The 18,658-nt window shown below is 42.6% G+C and overlaps 1 protein-coding gene across 1 annotated transcript in view; it reads left to right on the forward strand.

The window, feature by feature from the left end:
* Positions 1-13,021, forward strand: part of ABTB3 (ankyrin repeat and BTB domain containing 3) — a 176,406-nt gene extending 163,385 nt beyond the window's left edge. Inside the window, exon 17 of the mRNA XM_085049691.1 lies at positions 46-13,021. Coding sequence (XP_084905817.1) covers positions 46-255 — 210 coding nt within the window. The 3' untranslated portion in view covers positions 256-13,021. The remainder of the gene's footprint in view (positions 1-45) is intronic.
* The last annotated feature ends 5,637 nt before the right edge of the window (positions 13,022-18,658 follow it).

Here is an 18,658-nt window from a genome sequence, read left to right on the forward strand (position 1 = left end):
GATTTTATCAGAATGGTTATCTTTCTCTAATTTCACTTCTTGTAGTTCCTCGGCGTCACAGAACTATCTGCCTATTGTGAAGGCTACTTTCTAAAAAATATGATGGTCCTCATTGAAAACGAAGCTTTCAAACAGTTGTTGTATGACAAGAATGGAGAATCTTCTGGTCAGAATGTACTAGAGGACTTACAGAGGACGTTGGCCACAAGGATTCAGTCAATTCATTTGTCTTCTTCAAAGGGCTCCATTGTGTAAAGCTGAGGAAGATGGTAACCCTCAAATCAAAGACCCTGCAAGTTAAAGTCTGCTGTTGCAGTTGCTCAAACCTGTTGCAGTTGCTTAAATGACTACAAAAAAGAAAATGTAAAAAATTCTACGTTGCATCCAAATAGTTCTGTTTTGGCCAAAGGTGCTGCGCTGGGGCTGTGTCCCCATTTGGATGAGAGAATGCAGAAAACAAAGTTCCTCCCTGGTTTTGAGCAAGCTGGGTACAAGAGCACCTGGTGAATTGCCGTTGTGCCCAAATTCTGAACACAAGCCTGTTGGTGGAGCTTGATGCCAACAAAAGGCAGAACTCACAGCAGTGAACAGCAGAAACCCCTGCCTGAAGGGTAGTGCTGGGGAACACCTGAATTGACCAATCAATCATTTAAGTCAGTTTTGTTCCAGTGTTACACAGTTAAGAACTATATCTATCCTGGAGTCCATTATCTGGTGCGTTTAACAAATGTAAGAACTGTTATTGCTGTCGAGCAAAGATCAGCTGTATTAGAGAGTGGGTGAAACTGTTCTAGTTGAGGAAATATACTGGCAGATTTTTAGGGGTGGGAACTTTTTAAACTGTTCATAAAATTAATGGGGTGGCCTTGTAGTTTAAAAACTATTTCTTAAGCTTAAAATTTAATTTTCAACAGAGCTGTGTTGGAGAATCTATGTAACATGTTTTGGTTTTTTAAATGGTAAAATGTACATTGTGTAAACACACATATGATCAAGTTTTGCTTGTATTCTTTCCTAGGGTGGTATAATCTTGCCCAAGAGGCTATGGTTACACCAAAGAGGCACATTACCCAGGCTGTCTCTAATCCAGTAGTTGGGGGGGCAGGAGAACTGCATGCTACTCGTGCTTTGGGGTTGAAATCGATGACAAACTCAACAAACACGCGTTTGCATGCTAACTGTACCTGTGAAATGTTACGTTCGTGCTTCGTTTCGCCAAGACAAATGCAATGTTACTTCTTGCCAAACTTCATTTGTGAAATTAGCTTATTTTTTTATTTGGTGTGATTGGCTGTGATATGATACCCCTGGAGCTCCTTCTCGAGATGCTGGTTTCTGTTTGTTGCAGTGAAGAGATAATAACAGATCTTTAGCGATGTGTGGATATTTTGCTACTGGCCAGAGATTGTGTCTGAGTTAGACTTTTTTAAATTATAATTAAATATGTACCATAGAATGATTTCTCACTGTATCCTGAGAATGTATAGGTTATCTATAAATGCAGGGCTTGGGTGGGGTGGGGTGGGGGGTGTGATTTAAATGTCAAAGCTTTGTTTATTTTGCAGCGTATTGTTAGCAAGACAAATCTGCTATGTGCCACGACATTCCTGATGCCCTGTCTCTGAAAACCACAGTAAGAAGCAGGCAAAGATGTTGCCTTCTGTTTGGCAAAGTGACATTAATATGTTTATTTTCTAGTGTGCCATTTGGTAAATTTTGAAGTTTTCACGTTAATCTCTTTTTCCTTTGTTGAAGCATCTCCATCAGGTGTCCTTGCATGTTGGTAGCTTTTTACATGCTCAGAGAACAGTTTTGGCTTTAGTTATCAACACAGTAGGAAGCTGTTTTATGACTCTGAGGTGTAAATCCTCCTTTTTCCTTGGTCTTCTAAAGCCTCTATAGTTTCTGTAAAAAAAGACAAAATATCTAAACTGCCACTAATGTCTCAGAGATGCAGCATGTCAGTCAATTAGACCTTTTTTCCTGCACAGTGTATGTTCACACAAGATGTTGTCTGGAACATTAAAGAAATGGCTACTTCTGTGTGAATGTTGTGGTCATAGAGAAGCAAGACCATAGTTAATACAGCAGCAACACAGAGGGGAGGTTGTTGTTGTTTGGTGCCTTCTCATCTGTGGAAACCCATCCTTTGTGACAAAAAGAGCTAGCTAAGAGCAGACCTCACCCTGCAGCCTCCTGGTTTAACATAGCAAAGTGTTTCAAACAATAATCATTATATTGAATAGGAAGGAAACACTGGTAGCTCTGTGCTAGTCCTGCTAAGTTGAGAATATCTGTGGTAACATTCACTAGTTTTCTTTCAGCAATAAAGGGCTTAACAGGGCCTTTGGTGGCTGTAGATGGTGTTTGGGCACCCAGAGGCCAAAGTGACAGTGCAGCTGCCTCCAGCCACACCCAGAGCCAGCTCTGCAGCCGAGCTGAGGTCACTGTGTCCCTATGTCCCTGTGCTCCTGTATCCCTGTGTTCCTGTGTCCCCGTGCTCCTGTATCCCTGTGCTCCTGTGTCCTTGTGCTCTTGTGTCCCTGTGCTGCTATGTCCCTGTGCCACTGTGTCCCCATGCTCCTGTGCCCCTGTGTCCCTGTCTCCCTATGTCCCTGTGCCCCTGTGTCCCCATGCTCCTGTGTCCCTGTGCAGCACAAAGTGTGGCACACACTGCTCTGCTGGTGTCTGGCAAACGGTAGGAGAGAACAAACCCCAAGAAGTTGTCATTCAGAGCTGTTACAGGAAGGGATTGAAGCTAAGAATTTTTACAGGAATGACTTTTGCCCTTGGAATCACTAGTAATCCCAACATCACAGGTCTATAGCCAAAGGAAACCTTTAAAAAAAAAAATCATCACTTACAATTCTTTTTTAACCAGTGGTCCTCATGACCTTTGCCAGCAGAACAGCCAGCCTGTGTAAAGCTGGCATTCATTTCTCCTGGAAGCAGCCAGGAAACCTTTGTGAATCCAGAAACCAGAGGTTGGAATTGGTGATTTTAGTCTGCCTCTCCTGATGCGAGGCTGGGTGAGCTCCAGCTGAACCATGCCAGACAATGTGCAGCTTGCAGGCTCTTCAAAAATCCAGTCACAGGGATCCATGATCTTCACCACCCTCATAATAAGGTTTTCTTAAAAGATATCACAATTTCTTCACTCCAAATCAAGCAACTTTCCCTTCAAATCCTGACTGACAAGAAAAACAGATGATCTTAAAAGGACTTTTTAGAAGGTTATTCCTTGTATGAAAGGAATTCTACTTGCATCACTAGTATAGTCTTCCCTGGTTCCTTTGCTAGTGTTTTCTAGGTCTTTGATTTTTGCTGGCATTCCCCTCATGGCTTCCCATTTTTCCCAAAATTCCATACTTCAGCAGGAATTTTATACATTAATAAGCAAAGCAGAGAAACTTTGCTGTGGTTTATGTAACACATATCAGAAAATACATCCCCAGTATTTTCTACAAGAACATCCCATGGCTGACTTTGATCTAGTCTGTGTTATGTTATAATTCCTGAGGGATTCACTGCTGCCTTCCCAGGAGTCCCATCTGTATTTCTGCATTTGTTTACTACACCTTTCGAAGTATAACACTTTCAGCTTCCCTTTATCAAATTCGTTCTGCTCTAATCAGGGCAATTTCCCCACTTCATCAAGATCAATTGCAATTCTGATCCTGTCTCCTAGCCTGTTTCATAATCTCCAACCTTTATTGTACGTGGCTTCATGCATGGATTCTTCATTCCATTAATCTGAGGCTGGGGGAAGGGCTCTTGTCAATTTAATCTAAAAAGCAATGTGAGTTTCAGTGGGTGCCCATGAATACCATCCCTATCAGATAAGGCTTTTTCCAACAGAGCATTTTATTAGCATTTTTTTGAGACATGGTGTTATCGTCTCAGAAAATAAAAAGCTTTCTGTTCCTTTAGTCTTTGTATGGGTTGCAATAATTTACAAATTTTGAGGCCAAATATTGCCTCCAGTCTTGATGAAATGGAAAAAAATACAACATCCTTAGAAAAACTTAGGATTTTCTTTTTAAATCATAACTTTCCAGCCTGTAATGAGTGAAGGTGCCTTTCCATCTGTCTTTTTTATACTAATCCACTGCTGTAATATTTGAGGACTTACAGACATCCTGTCCCTGCCTCATGGCATATCTTTCCTTCTGTCTCTATGCAGTCCTCCCTTAGTTTCCAAAATTTCCTCACATTCCCACTTTGCTTCCCATGCTGCCAGTTTCCACACTTCCCAGTTTTTTTACTCTAGAGCCCTGCTGGATGCCTTTCCAGCCCAGAAAGGGTATCCATGTTGTCCTGAACAGTCAATTTCCCAATAATTGGCTCAAGAGCTGGGAAGAGAAAAGGATGGGGAATGTAGGAGGGCAGAGGTTTTGGACATCACAGAGGAAGGCTGGTATTATTTTCATTACAAATTTCGGCACTGTCTACTTGTTTCTCAGATTTTCCCCAATTTATTCCTTATGCCTGCTGTCGTCTAAACACAGCTGGTGGCCAGATGCTCTCTGCTCTGGAAAAGATCCAGCTTTCTAATGGCTAGGACTGGTTTTTTTCCCCAGCTAAATCTTTTGCCTGCTTGGTGTCAGCTCCGGAGTAGATTTGTGCAAATGTCTATTAAAGACAGAGGAAACATCTTTAAAAAGGTGTGAAGGTTTAGTAGCCAGGCTCCTCTTGGCATTAATGAGAGCTGCTTGCTGAATCCTCCACATGCTGCTTTGGTCACTGAGCCTTTTTCCACTGAATATCCACTTGGCATCATCCCAAATGCTGCACAAGTCCTGGTTGGGCTGCAGTGTGTGGTGTGCTGGGGGCTTTTGGAAATTCTAGTTTTGTTTCAAAGCATAGCACCTTGTGCTGCTCTTGAAAGGTTAAAAGAAAAAGAGAAATTGTCAGTTTGCACTGAAATCAACTGCTCTGAGGTGGTGCAGTGATAAAAAAGAAAGGGCATCTCTTCTTCCCACCTGTAGCTGTCTGAAATCAGAGGAGGGTTATTATGGCAGGAATGCAGCTAGGTCTGTGGGGACTCAGGCATGCAGGACCCTGTTAAAGTGGGGGTTTGGTGTTCCAGAAAAATACATCATTAAAGTTAACACATTCACATACTCAAGGCAAGGATTAGGCCATCCTAGAAAAAAGAGCAATTCCTAGTACTCTTGTCTGTGGGTTAAATCCTGGGGGAAGCTGGAAACCTACAGAACTAGCTGAAGTCAGTTGTACATATTCAGTGTCCCTTGGGAGCTGCCTGTGACCTAAAGACACTGCTGAAAGATGACATCCTGAAGCCTGCATTCACTAAAATTGCCTCTGAAGCCACTGGATTTTTTTAAAATTTTTTTTTTTCTTGGTGAATGGGAGTTACCTAAAGCCAAAGACTTCAGGTTAGTTAAGTGTCTTTCATGTGAGGTTCTGCAAGTGCTTTACAGAAAAGAAGGGCCTGATGTTGATTTCATGCTCTGGCACAGAGATGGTGACAGTCATAAAAATTAAAAAAGCTGCTTAGGATTTGTCCTAAAATTTAATAACAAACTGGTTTGCAGGAAGTTAGCCTTGAAATAGCCCTCAGGTAGTATCTGAAACCCCATAGATGAGAACATCGCTTATTTTAGATGTCAGCCTCTAAGCACACAAACCTGCAGCACTTCCAATCACATCTTCCATACATTTATAGCGAAATTAATGCTATGTTATTTTTTAACTTATTTTGAGGTGATGCCTGTTATCTTCAGTGGGTGAAAACTGAGGCTACCTGCTCTGACCAGGTTATCCCATTTCAGTACAATGGCACCTGAGCTGATATTTGTGACTGGCCTTCAAAAGGGTGAAAAACAGCAAAGCCAAGTCTTCAGCTGTGGCTCAATGACTTCAGTGAGACCACTGCTGAAAACATTATGCATGTGGTACCCAAAGCAGAAGGAAAATCTGGAAATCTGCAGAAAGACTAATGGGAATTTGTCAGCTGCCTTCAGTGAGCCTTAAAGCTGGGGAAGCAAAGCTCAGTGTGGCTAGGAGGAGGGCAATCAGTTTCTTTTTGTTGCCATTAAACTGTCATTCTTCCAGCTCTGTCCAAGGCTTCCTGCATGGAACAGCCATGAATGGCCCAGAGTCTGTTTATCTCGGATGCATACACAGGACTTAAAATGTGGTATCTCACCTCCTCAAAGTCAAGAGTCTCATTAGACCATGGGTTTTGTGCTTTGCTTGGACTGCTTGTCACTAGAACACCCAGGAGGCATCGCAGCAGCTTACAAGAGGGGTTGTGTTGGCTGGATAGGTTAAATTCTACAAACACCTTGTGCTTTGCACGTTCAGTTGGCTAAACCTGTCTACCTGACACCAGAATAGCAACTTGGTTGTTTCTTTCCTTTGAAGAGGCATTTTGCACCTTTCTGTTCTTTCATTCAGTAGAGGTGGTGGCACTGTGAATGGGCTTGCCTAGCTTAGGCACAGGGTTCTGTCCATGTTGGATGGCACACTGATGGAGACGTCTGAGTAAGGGAAGAGGATTAGTTACAAGAATTTGAAGGTATAACTCCAGATCTTTGCCTCTGATTCTAGAGGTATAATGTTCACTGTTTCCTAATTCATTTGTTCTCCAACTCAGAGTTTCCATGGAATCAAAAGGGTGAGAGCAGGAAGAGGGGAAGCAGCCCCATCTCTCACCACTTGCTTGGCATTCCCAGCCAGCCCAGTTGGCTCCAGTCTCTTCAGTGCTCACACAGAGGGTTTGCTTGGTCCCATACTCAGATATGGCCACAGAGTTGAAGCAATTGGTAGCACTTTCTTGTCCTTACAAATATCTCCACAGCTGCAGCTGCTGCTGCTGCAAGAGTAAATTTGTCTGAAACCCTTTGTATGTGGTTAACTTTGGTCTTTCCGCTTCCCATCATCTCTGCTGCTGTGTTTTCATTAAAACTTCCATTACTGGGCTTTGCCCAGCACAGTGAGAGGCAATCTTGTTTCTTACTGCCTTTCTAAAGCAAACAAAGACAGAAAAAACCTCGCTGAAATACCCAATCAAAAATCATTTATGGTTTACAGCAAGCCACGTTAGAAAATGGAGATGCTCAGAAACAAAAAAAGAGACTGCCACTTTAGAAAACTCCAATGTGTTAGGAGGTCGTTTTAATTAATTAAGGTCAAAGCCTTATTCTGGCAGGAACAGATTAACATGTTTGAAAACATCTGGACTTGTTCAAGCTACAGGTTCAAGAGACTCTAGCCTTACCCTCTCCCCTTCCCAGCAGTGGATAAATTGAATATCCTGTAGCTTACTCCGTGAGAGGCTTTCAGATAAGCCTTTCCAAAGTCAGGTTCTCTGTGTTCTGCATAGCTGTTGAAGAGCTCACAGCACATCTGCAGGCTGGCATTTGCCCCTCAGCACAGGCAAAAGCTCCCTGTGGCCCAGTGCTGCTTGTGCCTAACTGGGGCAGGAGGTAGGAAGGAGCACAGAAAGCCTCTGGAGCCTCATCAGAGTGAAAGCTGCTTCCCCAGCATGCAAGCAGTCACTTGGTAAAACACCCTGCTTAACTTGCTCAAGCCTGCCTAGACTGATAGACAAATTTGGGACAATCAATTCAATACCTTGGAAACTGACTTTTGCCTAGCAATTATTAAGCCAGTGACTAATTGTGCCATTTGGGGATGCAGTAGAATGTGCAGTCTTACTTCAGTTGTGAGTTTGTTTATCCATTGAAGAATACAAGGACTATAGGAAAGTATCTCAGAGCTTTTTGACCTCATGCTCCTGGCTAACTTCCAATTAGTACTAGAAAAACTTACGACCTATTTAAGTCCCATTGGTACATTTTGACCAATATGTTGCTTCCTGTCCCCATTTCTCTGGAGCCTTGCAGCCATATGTGCTGCACCAGTGGGGAACAGAGGTGCTTGAGCATTGTGCAGACACTGAACAAGTAAATCCCACTCTGCAGTGCAGGACATTCCTCCTACTGACCTCTTCAGCATTATAGGGAAGGTTGAACAATGCATGTCTGCTGTTTACAGCCACAAGTTAAGATCTGTGCTCTTTTCTCTCTTGGCTCTGCCATCTACCCCAGGGAAGAGGGATCTGGCTCCTGCATTCTTTGAAGAGCAGCAAAGAAAATCCCACAGGAAATACCAGATTCTCTCAACCTGCCCTCCCCACCCTCAGTAACAGGTGGGCTGCTAGAGTGTCCCTCAGTCCCACTCCTCTGAAAGCTTCTTGTAATGCTATTTGTACATTAGTTATCCTCAGAGCAGGCTTTTCATTAGCTTAAAGTCTGGAAAGTGTCTTAAGTCATTCATGGCAGAAGTGAGATTGTAAAATAATATAAATCAAATCATCCATGCTGTGAATTTCTGTTTCTTTGTGGTTTTTGGTGTTGTGTTGGTTGGCTGGTTTTTGGGGGTTTATTTTGTTTTGTTTTGTTTTTTTAATGCTTGTTTTGTTTTTGTTTGGTTTGGTTACTCTTTCATTGGGAAGAAAAGGTGAAGCATGTGCAATGCTTTGGATTTTCTGTCTATAGTTATCACTGTGTGTATGTTCAGGAGAGAGAGAGGGACAGTAAATAGATCTACAGGATATGTTATGAGGCGTGAAATCATGTTTGTAATGAGATTTCTTGTTAATGGCAGTCAGCCTTCCTTGACACTAAGCATTAATGCAATATCCATTAGTGCAGCTAAACCTCCCTCTGCTCCACTTTCCCAAATGGGTTTCACTTTGTACCTAGTTTAGCATTTATAAATATTTGATATAGGGCTCAAGAAGTAATTTACATGTTAAAAATATATGAATGTTCTATGAAAAAATACGAGTTCAGATTCTACTATAACACCGTTCACAAACCAAAACATGAAAGCATGATACAGTTTGCTCCATTAAAATGGCTGGAAGCCTTTTCATTGATTTCTCTAGTCTGTGGATTAGGTCTGTTTTCCATCTCTCTTTCATGCTGTGTCACCTTTGAAGTCTTTCCAGGCCGAATGCATATCTGCAATTAGAAAGCACAGTCTGGATCTTTAAATGGAGAATGATGCACTTCTGAAGGGCTGGGTTTGTATCTTTATCACTGAAAGCAGCAGCTAAATCAGGAAATCCTGGTGTGAGCATCCTGGAAAGGGAGAAGAGCTAGCACTGTCTGTAGAAGAGCTCTTTGCTTCCTTTCTCCCTCTTCACAGCCATTCCCACCTCTCCCTGAGATGGCTTGGAACTGAAATCTAGAAAGAAAAGTGAAAACACGAGGAAAGGATGTGCTAGAAATAAGATGGTTTCTACAACAGTGCAGGACCATTGTGTTGAACTTGATTTTTTGCTGGTTTTAGGCAGACTCCTAATTTGTGTAACACAAACCCAGGCATGGTTATGATTGTTTTGCATTTGTTATGGTTGTTATGAATTTGGGTTTGGGTTTTTTCCTAGCAAAGCGGTTTTGTTTGCTGCCATCTTTTGTTGGGGTTTTATGTGAAGGTTTCATTTCACTTTTCATTGAGAAGGAAATGAAAGATCACATAACCCAACAGCAATCATCAGCAAACACAGAGATCCTGTCCTCTGTCCCACAGATGTGGCTTAAATACTGGTTTGTGGCTTCACAGGCATGTTTGAGGTCATCTATAATTAACTATACAGGTGAAACTTTCTTCCCTTTGCTACCCATTTTTGGTGGATAAAAACAAAATAACAGAGTATGGACAATAGGAATGGCAGATGTTTTTCAATTAAGAAAGATTCTAGCTAAGAAATACAAATGTTTCTGGAAGCAAATATTTTTTCTCAAACCGACAGATAGACATCTGTAGCTCATTCAAAGATGTCAGTCCCTTGAGTGTGTTAGATGCTTTTGAAAATTGCCTGTTTTGTGCTGTTAATGATCCAGAACAAACCCTTCCACTGGAGACACTAACTGAGGGCACATAGAACCAAGGCAGAAGGGAATGTATGAAAAATACAGGAGCTTAACCATAATTTGAGGTGGCAGCTTTGTTTGCTTTTGCCCATTGTGTCCACAACTTGAACATTATTTTAGAGAGTGTGTTTGTATTTCATTTCTTTTGAATTTTTTTAAAGTTGCTGCAGCACTCTCACAGCATCTTCTCCAGGTGCACCTTAGGTCGTCTCAAACCTCATGCTGTCTGATGCTGATCCTCTTAAAATCTTCAATGAGATTACGATTCATTTGTCATTGCTAGATGTCATTTTGTTAAGGCTGTAAAAAGACACTGCAGCATGTGAAACCAGCAAGTTGATTTTTATTATTGCATTACTCTGAAAAAGGAAAAAAAACCTAATGAGATCTTTGTTTCTCGTGTGAAATACTCCCCTTAGCTTGGGAGGACATGTGCAAAGCCTCTGCTCTGAATGCCTCAGTATAATCAAGTTACAAAATGGAGGAAAATGGTATTACAGAAAGATTTTTGAGAAACATAACTCCAGTGGAGCAGAACACTTGCTAAAGTCTGCTCTCTTGCTCTGCCTCTCTCCTGAAGTCAGTGGGAATTTTTAATGGGAGTTACTGCAAGGCTGTATGGTTTTTTAATGCACTAGCAGATGTAATTTCCCATCCAGTCATCTGCACAGTTGTGGTTGGTACACCAGAAGGGCTGAAGGCCAAATCCTGCTGTCACTGCTCACAGCCCCTCTGCTTCAGCAGGGATCATAAACATGTATTTATGTTACTTGAGGTTTTTGCTGAAGAGAAATGGGAGAGGGCAGACCTTCCTTCTGCTCGTTAATCACAGGCTTTGCATTCCCAATGACTTTATTAGAAGCATCATATATTTACATGCTGCAGAATGAGGCCTGCGTGGGATGGGAAAGATTTTTATGAATTTAGACCTGCCTAAGAAAACAACCATTCTAATTTTAGACAAGTTGCATTCCATATCCATCTGTTTAGTGCATCAGTCTGATGTTTACTTATTAGTAAATTGCATTTGGGCTTTTTATTTTTAATTTCTTTGAGGGCATCGCCTGTCATCAGCCAGTGTAAAATAGTACCAAGGACTTCCAGACATACCCATAGGGCCAAACTGTGCCAGCTTCACACACCACAGTCCCATCAAAAGCAAGGAGAGCTGGACTGGACATGAATTGCACCCCCCCTGACATCCAGTTACATGTCCTGCTTCATTTCTTAGAGATTGATGACATCCTGGAAAAGAAAAGCAAAACACATGGTGCCACTTTGTCCAAGTTTAAAATGTATTGAAATAAAGGAAATTATGTTAGACATGACTGTAGTCTATCAAATCCAGTCCTGTTCACAGGCAGAACTCCAAGGGAAAGTAACAGGAGTTTGCATTATGGAGTTTGCAGAAGGAAGCCTCCATAATGAACCGTGACAAAATGTCAACTTTGTGTAAACTCTCCTGGTGGGTCTGCATAAAGGTTTTTTAAGAAATCTTCATTGGAACACACCAGAGGATAATAAACTTGCACCTTGATAGAATAGCTTTATTTGTATATACTCTATGTAAATTTTAAACCAGAGGATACATGTCATTCCTTGTACATATCTGACTGGAATGGTGGCAGTGCTGTGCACTGCTGTTTAGGAGATCCAGCTTCTCCAGTCTTGGATTTCCAGCTGTAAAGGCTGCAGGAGACTGCTTGGGACCAGCTGAACCATTGGATGGATAGATGCTCACCGCCCACTGCTTAGAAATGCAGGAGCAGGACTGGAACAGACGTTGGCTGTGGAGAAGATTGCTGATTGCTTGCCTCTACCCCTGGCTAAAGGACAAGTGCCTCCTTCGCTGTCATCTCCAACAGAAGTGATTTATGGTCAGAGTGTGGAGAACCTTCAGAGCCCTGTTTGGTCTTTCAAAAGGGGTCTGAGCTTCAGGTGTCACATGGGAAGTCCCTGAAGAAGCAGTGTGTACATACAGCTACCTACCTGTCTGTCTGTTACCTGATATCCCACTGTTTCTGTATTGAATGGTCTCACTAACCTGTAAACAAGTGATTGCTCCTGTTGTGTTACTGCTTCGAAATTCTTTGCATGCACTCTGGCATATAATTCTTAAAGAAAAGAGATTATACATATTATATATATATATATATATTGTAGCTTGCAAAATATTCATGTTGAAGAGCCATGTTTTGTGCAAATTGTACACTTATGTTGTGAGCAATATCGCAATACGAACTTTTCTTAGTTGTCGACAGTAGATTTTTCACATTATTTTTGGGTGTATGTTCTTAACCCAAGCTTTCAACCTCAGGCTTTAGGTCAACTACTGAAGGAGACTTTTTCTGTGCAGTAGAAATAGCACAGGCTTTCAGTAAATAGGCTGGTGTGCAAGTCCCATTCTGTTTAATGCAAGTTGCAAGGCTGATTCTTCATGCAGTTTGTCAGGCCAATACTTCTCTCTCGTCAGTGCTGGAATTCGTGTTTGGTATGAGGACACTGTTGCACTCATCTAGAACAGAACTCAAACCCCAACGTTGCAAAACAAAGTGCTTAACTCCTACTGCCCTCTGTCTCCGCAGGTGCTCCAATATAAATACAAGGAGGACTTAAGGAACTCCCAGTTCTATTTTCAGATGTTCATGCTACATAGTTTTCAATGTAGGGCTAGATAAAAATGTAATACCAGTAGGGCTTTAGAAAAGCTACAGTGTTTGGAGCTTGACCTTGAACCTTTTACCTGATTCCTGAACATCATTGGTGGCTTTGTTTGCTCAATGTTTACCTCTGAGAAATGTATGCTATTGATTTAAATGTTTAATATATTGACTGCCTTTTTTTGTATATTTGTTATCATAAAGGTTTGGTTTAAATGCTAACAATTGTGGTCTATTTTCAGACTTGAAATACTTACGGTTCTGTATTTGGAAGGCAAAGTTATTAACGAATATAGCAATTTGGTATTTTATTCCTGTTTTATACAGCTGCCCCCATAGGTTATTATCAGATAGCAATGAATATTGCTGAACAGCAGGTGGAACTCCTTTGAGTGTGTTTATGAGCCATCTCTGTTCAATAAAAATTCCATTGTTTTCTAGCCTAGGAAATGGCTGCTGTGTTTTTGTTGTTTCTTCTCCCCTTCGAGTATTGATGTATTTCAGGCAGCAGCAATACTGGGCTTCTCCCAAGAACCATTTCCCAAAAACCACACATGTTTAGGATTTTACATCTGGAACTCCTGGTGCTGTTTTCCCACACACACTGCAACCAGCACACTTACTGTGCATGGGAAGAAGTGATATGGAGCTGGTTCCCAAAAACCTTGGTCCGAGTGCTGATCTGCCCTGATCTGCCATACAATGGGTACATAAGAGCTGGGAATGGAGCTCCATGGTGCTCAAAATTAAGCATCTGCAAGTGCATCATAGCCAGACAGTTTGGATGTAGGAAGATCTGAAAGGCTGGAAGCTTGCTCCGTTATACAGTATTACTGCAAGGGCATTCAAATAAGCTGGAAATGGAAATCTCAAAGAGAAGTCAGGTATAAATAGAGGGACTTGATTAAGTTCAGCATGAGTCTGAAAGTCAGGTTTTAAAAATACTTTTTGGGGTTTTTTTGTTTGTTTGTTTGTTTGTTTACTTTTTTACTCTTTGAATTAATTTACTGTGTTTTCTGTCTTGTGTGTTTTAGTAGATTTGGAGTCATGTTCTTTCTTAGTAATTAGAATCTTTGTCCAGATTATTGAGGAACAGGTTGGTTCAGGAGGCAAAAGAGGGTAACATCCTGTCATGTCCTGTACATGTGTTGTGGGAGTTGAGACACCACTCACACCAGACTGGGTGACTGCCCACACCACTGGTGGCTCTCACAGGTGCCTTTAGGTTTTGCAAGCTCAGCTGTCAACGAGCAGAGTTTGAAAAGCAGCTCACAGGGAGCCCTGCAGTTGTCCAAATTCTGTAGGAGATGTAGTCCTCTTTGCCTCCTCCCCAGTACCTGGAAGAAAACAAAGCAAGCTTCACATGTAGCAAACTGGAATGATTTCTCTGATACCAAAACAATTTAAAACCATTCTTTCTGGGTATTTGAGTTAACTCTTCCCTGAGAAAAATAGTGAAGTTCAGCTGCAATTAACACCATTCTTCTGGGTTCTCTGTGAATTTACCCATGCTTTCTCTACATTCCACCCACATTTGTGTTCTTGAGGTTTTCTGCAGACACTGAAGGCTGTGGCACTTGTTCACTGGGCTAATTAAGGTTTAGGACAGTGTTGCCCACAGCTGTTTTCCACAGGGCAGAAATGGACAGTGATGTCTAACCCCCCCTGCTACACAGCAGAGCTCACCTAGAGGAGCCCAGGTTTTGTCTTGAGGCTAAAGCATGTCAGAAGGGCTTGATGTAGATCTGCTGATGGAATCAGCAGCAGAAGAGTGTGCATTACATAAAAAGGTCATTGTGTGTCTCAGTTTGACTGTGTAGAAGTAACATTTAAACCACTCAGAAATACTTTTTTTCTTAAATGCATAATGGCTTATAGAGACATATTTCTGGGTCTGCAGTGGTATCAGCTATTTTTTCTATTTTCAGAGCCTTATATTTTAATGAACATTTCTTCAGTGGTTTTTATTTTGTCCAATGAGTCTTTCAAGGAAAACATTCCAGAGCGAGCAGGTGGTCTGGCTGTCTCTGAGCTTTGCTGTGAAGATGTAAGAGTGCAAAGCAGAGGATGTCTAAGAACCTCTGCACATATCCTTGCAGGCTGGGAGGCCACCATTCCCTGCACAACCCTACAGTCTGGCTACCTTCCTACAGCTTATCAGCCCCTCAGCTCTACAAGCCACTGGCCTGTGTAAGAAGCTGTAGTGTCCTCCTGTAATAATGAATATTTGAAGCATCCAGTACTGAGCAACACACTTAGACATGGAGGAAATAAAGATGTGACACCACTGAGACAAATCCTGGCCCTGATGTCCCCCATTGCTCCCATGCTGGTGGAGAGGTGCAAGTCCTCTGAGGTGTCCAGCTGACAGCAATCATTGCAGGGATGATGGGATTCTCACTCCCAAACTCTCCAACACACATTTTGGGGAAGCAGCTGCTCCATAAGCACACCTCTCTGGCCTGATAATGCAGTTACTGTGTCCCAAAGAGGTTTTAATGTCTTTCACATGTATCTGGTTCACATTGAGATCACACTTATTAGACATAGCTGAAAGATAAGTGATAGATCTCATTTATTCCATAAAGTTAAACAAAGAGTACCAAAAGCAGTAAGTAAGATGTGGGAGGATAAGCCTTAGTGCCAGGATGTTTTATCTTTCAAAGTGAGGAGGTTTGTGCTCTCCCAGAGAATTCCTTGAGGAGATCTTGGATGAAAGGAAGCCAAAGCAGCCTTGTTTTAACTACCTAAAACTTCACTTTCTGCCTAGCTATCAGTTCAAGAGTTCTTTCCCCCAGGCTATGCAGCAGTGTGCAAACAGGGTATGTCATCTCCCTTGACGAGATGCTGCCCTGCTGAGAGCTGATATTTCTTTGGTTTCCTTCCATTATTTGTGCTCTGGGCTTCACAGAAACACACAGGGAATGCAAATAGAAAATCAAAAGGTAACCTTGAGGACTTAGATGGCTGCCATTGGTGTTTCAAAGTCACTCTTAAGTACTCCTTTCTTTCCTAAGTTAGAGGATTTCTTGATTATGTGATTGGTTTCAGCTGTTTAGCATCCCACGGTCTGCAACACCAGTATTTTGCAGATCATTTGAGAAAACAGAAAAAAATAAATCTGAGATGCCAGTGTATTTATCATTTCCCCTTTTCTCATCTGAAGAGGTCAGCTTAGCCACAGCTATAAACCTACAGCATAGCTTCTCTCAAAACACATAAAATTCTCTTTGTTTTTTTGCTTACAGCCTGTCTGATTTGCACAATAAATCTTTTCGTGGCCTTGTAGTACCTTCCAGCTGTCCTACTAGAGATGTTTACAGTGTCTCTGAGAGTTCCATGACTCAAGGTATATCAAAGTCCCTGCAGAACCTTGGACACTGGAGCTCTTTTCCAATAGTTACTGGAGAGCCTCCTCCTGGAACCAACTACTTCAACATCACTCCTGCATCAACCAGCTCTCCTCTCTTCCATCCTGACTTAATGTGAAGAAGAATATTCTTGGTAATCTCAGGACTCCTTGACATGTCCCCTAAAAAAGAAGCTGGACCTTCCTCTTGAAGGAGCCACTGACATCTTCCACTGATTCCTTTTTCTTCACTTGGTAAATCCACTCCAGAACAGAAGTTTGCTTTGCTTAGCTGGATAACTTAATCCATCTGAACCCTTCTGAATGTTATGACAACACTGGAACAAGATGATACAGGCACATAGTTCCTGCTGATGAGAGCTATCCAGCACTTGCATCCTTGGGTAAAAAGCAGTAGGTCAGGATGGGTCAAATACAGGTCCTGACACAGGAACAATGTTTTAGTGCTTTTCCCTTCAGACAGGCAGAAGTTTCTGACACCAGAATCAGTGACTAAACTGAAACAATGAAAATGGCTGCTGTCAAGTCTTGCCTTCCTTTATGGATGTTCAGTGGGATAAAAAGAATCTCAGCAGTCCTCATCAAAGGTTAAGAAATGGGTCTAAGAAATTCAGGCAGTGCTGTGTCTGCCGTTGCACATACCTTTCTTCATGGCCATTTTTTCCACCCAGGAGAGAGTCAGAGAGAATTCTGTCATCTGTACAGCCTCATTGCCTATTAGGACAGCTCTTTGGGCTCATCCCAAAATTCCTCTAATTGTATCAGAATTCTGTCCAAATGAAGAATTGAACATCTGCTTTATTTGCTAATTTTCCCAACTGCAGCTGAGTCATCTTTGGACACTAAATACCAAGAAGATCATTTTATATTAATGTGTTATGTCCTAAAAGTCATCCTAGGAGATTCCTTGGTGTGGGTGTGCTGGGCTGCACTAGATCTTGGTTCTGTCTGCAGGGAGCTTCACTCCTTCAACCACATCTCTGTCATTGCCAAGGCACCACAGAACACTAATATATTTCATACAATGGTCTTTCTTTTAGGAAAAAAAAAACCCAAACAGTTGCACATCCCCAGCAAGTGTAGGACAGAGAGAGGTATTGGAATCACCCAGCATTTATAGACTCAGTCTCAGAAAAAAAAAAAAAAAATTACTACTAACCGCAGTGCTCTAAGCTATAGTATCCATCATGCACAATTGCTACCTATTTTCCTTCCTTCCTCCTTTTCTAAATTTCTTTTCCTTGGTACTTTTGCTGTTGAGCCTCCCCACAGAGCACTGCTATCTTGTGATTACTACCCAGTGGGATGGAAGGTAGAGCATGTGTGCCCCCTCTGGGTTCTGCTGCAGTACAAACGAGTCTGGCTCAACTTTGTTCTGCAAACCTCCACACTGTAGCTGTATATATCTGAAAAAAATACCCCAAAACATATCCAGGAACCACAGCCACTGGGAAGTGATCTGGCTTTCTTCTTGGCTGCATAACACTCCCCTCTGCTGTCTTTTGAGAATAGCAGCCACTTTCACAAAACTTTCCCTCAAAATCTGGGGGAAGACTGACAGTCATGTAGCTGATTCTTGCACGGGAGGACAAGAAGGATTTCTTGAGCACTATGGAGAGAAGATGGCTAGGAAAGCAAAGCAAATACAGCCCAGCAAAAAGGCAAGCATAATAAAATGCAGGATTAGAGGTAGGACTAGGCTGTCCATGTCACAGGGCACCACAAGGAACACCTAGAAAGATACAACTTTTGCCTTTCTGTCTACATTAAGACAAAACACAGCAGATTGGTGAAATGAACGGGGTAGTGACGAGATAGTAATATATTGATAGATCTTTATTTATCTCTCGTGCCAGACCCACAGAAGAATCAAGATCAGAAATAATGAAAATGCCACAGTGGTGTTGTCTGGTGACATGTGGATGGAATAATGTGGTCATTTCATCTGCCAAGCCCAAGCTCGGCTGCCGAGTTGAGAAATTCTCCTTCCCCTGCTCAGCTTGCCATCCGTGTGCTCTGCACTGAATTGAGATTGCAGTGATGGAAACAGCAGTGCTTCCTGCATGTTAGTAAGGAGTACCTTCCTGTACATCCCAGGAAGGTACATCCCACTGTATCCCGATTTAATGAGGTTTCCTCTGATTTCAGGGTTAGCATGAGCGGGACACTGAGGTTCGTGAGGGCAGAGAGCTCCTGTGGAGACACCAGCTCCCCACAGCTCCCCACAGCTCCCCACAGCTCCCCACAGCTCCCTGCACCTCCCTGCTGCACGGGTTCCTTCTCCTCGGATAAAATTCAGGGATCAGGAACAGAAAAGGCCTTTCTAAGCCGCTCATTTGGGTGGATTGCCGCTGGGATAATTCAGCTGGAAGCGAACAGCGGCAGGGCAGCTCTCTCCCAGCCCGTGAGGGAGGCCGTGAGGCACTGTGGGGAGCGGAGGGCTTGACGGCTGGACTCGGCGATCTCGGAGAGGTTTTGCCAACCTGAAACCTGTTTTAGGTTGGAAAAACGTTTTATTTTCCCCTGTGATTGTGCGTAAACCACGGACACGCAGCCGTGCCACCGTGAGGGGACAGCGCCGCCCCGCCCACCTCGGGCCACGCCCGTGCAGGCCACGCCCCTCCTACATAACCACGCCCCGGCCCGGCGCTCTGGGATGACGTCACTGAATTGTTCCCGCCTCCTCCCATCCTCACACTGCTGGCGGCCCCGCCTCT

The sequence above is a fragment of the Lichenostomus cassidix genome, chromosome 1Ab (assembly GCF_008360975.1).
Source record: "Lichenostomus cassidix isolate B80296 chromosome 1Ab, HeHo_3.0, whole genome shotgun sequence".
NCBI lineage: Eukaryota > Metazoa > Chordata > Aves > Passeriformes > Meliphagidae > Lichenostomus > Lichenostomus cassidix.